Raw genomic sequence first — 6,451 nt, 5'->3', positions numbered from 1 at the left:
ACACACACACACACACACACACACACACACACACACACACACACACACACACACACACACACACAGTGTGGTGGTTGTTTTTGCTGGTTGTTGGCTAACATTAACTACGCGTGCACGGACATTTTCACAAACACACACACGTCACACAGAGGCCCCCCAGTCTGTTCACAGTAGGTGAGCTCTGCAGCGGTTCCCCATGCACTTCTCTGTACTAAACTAACCAAAACTATTTTCCCTAGAATATTACTCTAATGTGACTGTCAGAAACAACACACATGCTTATAGGGGCATATTGCCAGTAGACGGAAAATCTGTGATATACTGCCTTTTAGCTGATAACATTCAAACAATTTAAGTCATTTGAGTCCTTTTTTTTTAAAGACAAGAAGGCCACACATTTACCTGTTTCAGCTCCTCCAATGTGAGGATTTGCTATTTTGACATTTATACACAGGACAACTAATTGATTAATGAGGTCATTGGCAGATTAAGCAATAATGAAATAATCATTAGTTGCTGCCCTAAACCAAAGCACACCAACTAAATCCTTTTAATTTTTTTGATAATGCTTCCTTGTTGCTGCATTTTAAAAATATGTGGGGGACTTTTTAAACTGCTTTTATCTAGTAGCTGTTTGGTTTCAGGTTAGTCACTAAACATTGCTTTGCATTTGAAATGTTTAAGAAAGTAAAGTACTGACTTTGTCTCCATCCAATTCTTTTCTAGTGCCAGGAAAAAAATGTGACCTCTTTAAATTGATCATAACCCTCCTCTAAGTAAAATATGAGTCCTGATCAGTTTTTATGGAACAACTTAAAAATTAGCGTTGTACGAATACATCATCAGTTCAAGTCATGGTGGACTTTTTTTCACCTTTTGCAGTGTAGATACAGATGTTTCTTTGGAAATACTTGCTGTAAATTCTGTGTTGGGGAAAATGTTCCTTTCAGAGATGACAGAGGAGCCCAACTTAAAAACTGGATATACAGTGTGATTGATAGCTTGTACACTGTGTATACAACTAAATACATATATGTTTCAGGAGTTGGGCAGAACTGCCTTGGTTCAAGCTAGTCCACATTGAATTATATTTAAAGCTTCCCATCTGTCCAAATTAATCAAACCAGTGCTCAAATGATGTAGAGGAAAAATGTATCTAATGAGGGTCAAAAGCCTTTGCTATGATGGGGATGACGTGAAGTTGCTTGCAAGATTTTGTGTGTTTTTTTCAGGTGAAGGTCGTGGCAAAATGAAGCCCCATGCAAACGGCAGCCATTTTAATTTGTTTGACGGGGGAGGAGAGGGGATAACCTCCCTCTGCAGTCGCACACCCGGGGAGGAGAGGCGGGAATTGGGAGGTAGAAAACAAGGAGAAGGAGAGAGAGCAAAAGCAAAAGAAGGAGGGCTGAGCAGAATTGCGATAAGGTGCCGGATGAAGAGAGCTGTAAAAAACACAGAGAGAGAGGTGGAAATGAGACTGTAATATTTGATTATGGCTCTAGGCTGTGTGTTTGTCCAAAGGCTAAAGACTGTCAACCAGCTAATCGTGGGGGTCGATGAGTGGGTGTGTCTGTATGTGTTTGTGGATGCATGCAAGTCTGTGTGGGTCATTGCTACTAGCTCATAATTTATGCTGAGTACATGTGTCTTTGTGTTTCTGTGTGTTTTTGTGTTTGTATGTTACAATTTCTGGATGTCAGTTACTGTTCTGTGGGCCTAAGGAGAGTACAGTGGTCTCCCTCAGGGCACTGTCAGTGCCACTCTCGTGCGTGCGTGCGTGCGTGCGTGCGCGCGCGCGTGTGTGCGTGTGCGTGCGTAAGTGTATCCCCTTCTCTTACAGGAAACTAAACTTCTCAAGGTTTAGGATTCTTTTTTTCTTCTTTAAAACTCTTTTTATTAGCATTTTTTCAAAAACAACAATTTTCAGTCAAATTATGATTTGTGTAAAGGACAAAAATAAGGTTAATATATATATATATATATATATATATATATATATATATATATATATATATTCACTGCACTTATGGAAAACTGTTATTGTATAAAACAGATGCATACAACAAACATAACATGGTCTTCACTGTTTCTTATATAACAGGGATGATTACATTAGTACCACAGTCCAGTGAAGTGTAAGTCAAAAGCGCAAAAAAATAAAAATAAACATTAAACAAAAGAATGACCGTGGAGTTAGCCTATGGTTCAGAATTCAATGTTAGAAAGTTGAAACAAGGGCAGTCAGCTTCACCGAGGTACACTGTGGAACTGTAATGTATTTAAGTGGTTAAAAAAAAGGCTGCCAGATTTTAAAGAATTTAGCTGAGGATCCACGTAATGTGCGTTTAATTTTTCTCCAGCCTACTAAAATGTGACAGCATCTCTGATCCAGGGCTCAAATGAGGGAGGAGAAAGGGACTTCCGGCAAAGTAGGATCAGTTGTCCTGCCAGTAACATTAGGAAGGCTACAAAATCTGCATTGATCTTTTGCAGGGTCACTGTGGTTGGCATGACTCCAAAGAGGGCTATCAATACATTTGGGTCCAAGGTCACACCGAGAACCCCTGAAAGTGTTTCAAAGATGTTTGACAAGTAGCTCTGGAGAGACGGGCATGACCAAAACACATGAATAAGAGAGGCTGGAGCTATTTAACACCTGTCACCACCACAATCAATGTTGTGATATATTTCAGTAAGCCTGAGTTTTGTCCAATAAGTGCAATGTATTAATTTACACCGGATCAGGCCATGTTTGTCGCACAGGGATGAAAGTTGCACTCTAAGAAGAATATGCTCCCAGAGGCCCTGGTTAAGTTCTTCACCTATGTCCTCTTCCCATTGTGCTTTGATAGCTGAAAGTTGGCCGATTCTGAGAGAGGATTTCATCATAACTGTGCAAGATAGCACCTTTTGATATCAGGGGTGGCAAAAGCAACATATTAGTTGCCGGTTGGAGGGAAAAAGGGAGCTAATATTCTTCACAAAGCTAAGCAAAGCAAAAGACTGCTTTAATATATAGGTTATGAAAGGATTTTATGCCGTGATTAGACCACAGGTTAGATGCTCCATCTCTCAGCGAGGGCTTGATAGTGTGATTTTTACTTTATAGGGACCTGCATTGAAAAGGAGTTGAGCCCAAAATGGCGTCTAAACTGGTTCCACATCTTGAGAGTAGTCTTAACTAGAATAATTGTACAGTATTCTGTGCAGATTGAGCCCTTGCATGTGTAAACCCAAAGCTGCAAGTGAGCATAGCAAACACAAGGCCGCCTCCAATCTCAACCACGCTGGGGCACGCAGCCATTAGTGGAGTATACGGAGGGTGGTTGCCCAATAGTAATTAATCAAATTAGGTAAGGCCAATTCCCCCAGCACCCTTAGCCTCTGAAGAAATATATTACGGATTCTCCGGATCCTGTTTTTCCAGACAAAAATCCAGAAAATGTTGGTAAAATATTCATCTTTACTGAATTTGTCCGGCCATCCACAGATCAAGGTAGTAGGGATCACCTCGCGGAATCTTCCTTTGTTCTAGTAAAGAGGGGATTGAAATTATACTTAAAAAGACTTACATGTTTTTTTGTCATTTTTACTCCGAGATATGTAAATTTTTCGTGGACTACCTTGAATGGGAATGTTTCAAGTTTCAAGAAAACACCTTTTTTTTCTGTAGATTTATGCTGCCGTGAACAGCCATTTGTGACAAATAATTTTGTAACATATCCTTGGTTCTTGTGAATGCCTGTTCAGAAAGGAGTCTCAATATATAACTGTAATTTTCTATAATTTTTCAATCTTTTTGATTTGTTCATGTTTTTATTGTAATTTTGTGTGTGGTTTGCTTAAGATTTCCATTTCAAGACAGGTGCATTTAAAAAAACAGCAACATAAAAACTATTAGAAAAATAACATCATAATGTTTGCTTTAAGACTGCGATCAAAATGAACTAGGTACAAGAAAGCAAAAAATTGTGCATTAATAAGTATACACAAATGAAAATAAGATGATCCATTTTAGAAATTAATTACAATTTTCTGTCCCGCCAGATGTTGAAGAAGAAGTAGGCAGCTGGTTGGTTTCTGCCAAGGACAAGGAGGTAGGTGGACATGAGTAGCTTTACAGAATGTATTAAATATCCTTACATTCAACCACTCGTTTACACTCAGTTACATTCAACAGTCTCTTCTTCTTCTGGGGTCTTTTTACAAAATGGTTTCTGCTTGTGGTCTTAATGGTAGTGATTTTCTGTAAAGCATGAAGGATGGCGGAATGTGTGAAGTCAAAAAAAACTTTTTTTAATTAACTGTGCAGTTCAAATGTTTGGTTAATTAGGACTGGTTATGATATAAGGATATAATCCTGATATAAGCAATGTGTAGAAGTAATGTGTGATTCCTAAAAAGTATATTTTGCTGTTAGAAGGTATGGTACACTTCTATCTCACTGCTTGAACTTATTTTCTGTCAGTCACAGTGAGTTGGAAAACAATGTTTCTCAGATTTTCACAAAAATGAATGATTGACAGCTGTATTTATTTATTTTTTTTGCTTTGTACAAAACAAATAAGTAAATAATATATCAACTGTTTGTGTTTCAGGCTCGGATCTATAACAAAGACAAGGGTGCCAGGACAACGGTGTCTAACAGATACTATACTAACAAGAACGTCCAGTGTAGAAACTGCAACAAGAACGGACATCTCTCCAAGAACTGCCCTGAGCCCAAAGTCAGTTCCACACAGTGCACAGTTGCATGTACAGCTTATACACACTGATGAGTACCTAAAACTACTTTGTGTGTGTGTGTGTGTGTGTGTGTGTGTGTGTGTGCGTGCATGTAGAAGTTGCCGCCCTGCTTCCTTTGTGGCAACCCAGGCCACCTGATCAGTGGATGTCCCAATAAGCACTGCAACAACTGCGGCTTGCCTGGGCACCTCTACAATTCTTGCAGCGAGCGAGCATACTGGCGCAAACAGTGCGAACGCTGCTGCATGACCGGGCACTTCGCTGAAGTGAGTATACGATTTTTTTTATTAAGTTAGAGTGTAAATAAGAGCACATTTGAGTCTTATGCAGGTATTTAGGAACAAAGCCAAACTTACCTTCACCAAATGGCCAAATATATATTCATACTTACCTATGTATAACATCTTATTTAATTACTAATGGGCATTAATCTGCTGCTACAGCAGCCTGAACTCTTTTCAGCCACAGGAACAGCAGTGGGGTCAGGCTCTGGTGTTGGGTGATATGGCCAGTTCCTCCCAGGTGTTGAATGGGGTTGTAGTCAGTGCTTTATGCAGATCAGTCAAGTTCCTCAACACAATGAAATGTTTTTATGGACCTCAGTTGGTGAACAGAAGCATTGATATGTTGACAGGAAAGGCACTTCTTAAAATGTTCCCTCAAAGTTGGCCATTTGACACAAGGGAATCTAACACATTACATTGCTACCAAAAAGCATACTTGTGCTACGCCATGCAGTTACACATGGGTAATATAGTTGAACGCAATTAATAGGCATGTCCATCCATCCATCTTCGACCGCTTATCCGGTATCGGGTCGCGGGGGCAGCAGCTCCAGCAGGGGACCCCAAACTTCCCTTTCCCAAGCCACATCGACCAGCTCCGACTGGGGGATCCCGTCGTTCCCAGGCCAGTTTGGAGATATAATCTCTCCACCTTGTCATGGGTCTTCCCCAAGGCCTCCTCCCAGCTGGAGGTGCCTGGAACACCTCCCTAGGGAGGCGCCCAGGAGGCATCCTTACCAGATGCCCGAACCACCTCAACTGGCTCCTTTCAACGCGAAGGAGCAGCGGCTCTACTCCGAGCTCCTCTCGGATGACTGTGCTTCTCACCCTATCTCTAAGGGCCACCCTCCTGAGGAAACCCATTTCTGCCGCTTGTACCCTGGATCTCGTTCTTTCGGTCATGTCCCAGCCTTCATGACCATAGGTGAGGGTAGGAACGAAAATTGCCCGGTAGATCGAGAGTTTTGCCTTCTGGCTCAGCTCCCTTTTCGTCACAACGGTGCGATAAACAGAATGTAATAACGCACCAGCTGCTCCGATTCGCCGACCAACCTCACGCTCCATTGTCCCCTCACTCGCGAACTAGACCCCAAGGTACTTAAACTCCTTCACTTGGGGTAAGGACTCACCCCCTACCCGAAGAAAGCACTCCATCGGTTTCCTGCTGAGAACCATGGCCTCAGATTTTGAGGTGCTGATCCTCATCCCAGCCGCTTCACACTCGGCTGCGAACCGATCCAGTGAGTGCTGAAGGTCACAGGCCGGTGATGCCATCAGGACCACATCATCTGCAAAAAGCAGCGATGAGATCCTGAGCCCACCAAACTGCAACCCCTCCCCGTCCCAACTACGCCTCGATATCCTGTCCATAAATATTATAAACAGGATTGGTGACAAAGCGCAGCCCTGGCGGAGGCCAA

The 6,451-nt window shown here is 41.8% G+C and overlaps 1 protein-coding gene across 1 annotated transcript in view; it reads left to right on the top strand.

Annotated features, from left to right (window-relative positions):
• zcchc7 (zinc finger, CCHC domain containing 7) overlaps positions 1-6,451 on the top strand; it is a 51,236-nt gene that overhangs the window by 23,113 nt on the left and 21,672 nt on the right. Inside the window, exons 4-6 of the mRNA XM_034858463.1 lie at positions 4,048-4,097; positions 4,599-4,727; positions 4,842-5,012. Of these exons, the coding sequence (XP_034714354.1) occupies positions 4,048-4,097; positions 4,599-4,727; positions 4,842-5,012 (350 nt within the window). The remainder of the gene's footprint in view (positions 1-4,047; positions 4,098-4,598; positions 4,728-4,841; positions 5,013-6,451) is intronic.

The sequence above is a fragment of the Etheostoma cragini genome, chromosome 2, assembly GCF_013103735.1.
Source record: "Etheostoma cragini isolate CJK2018 chromosome 2, CSU_Ecrag_1.0, whole genome shotgun sequence".
Lineage (NCBI taxonomy): Eukaryota > Metazoa > Chordata > Actinopteri > Perciformes > Percidae > Etheostoma > Etheostoma cragini.
Note: the sequence above shows the minus strand (reverse complement) of the source record. Positions and strands in the feature narration are given on the sequence as shown.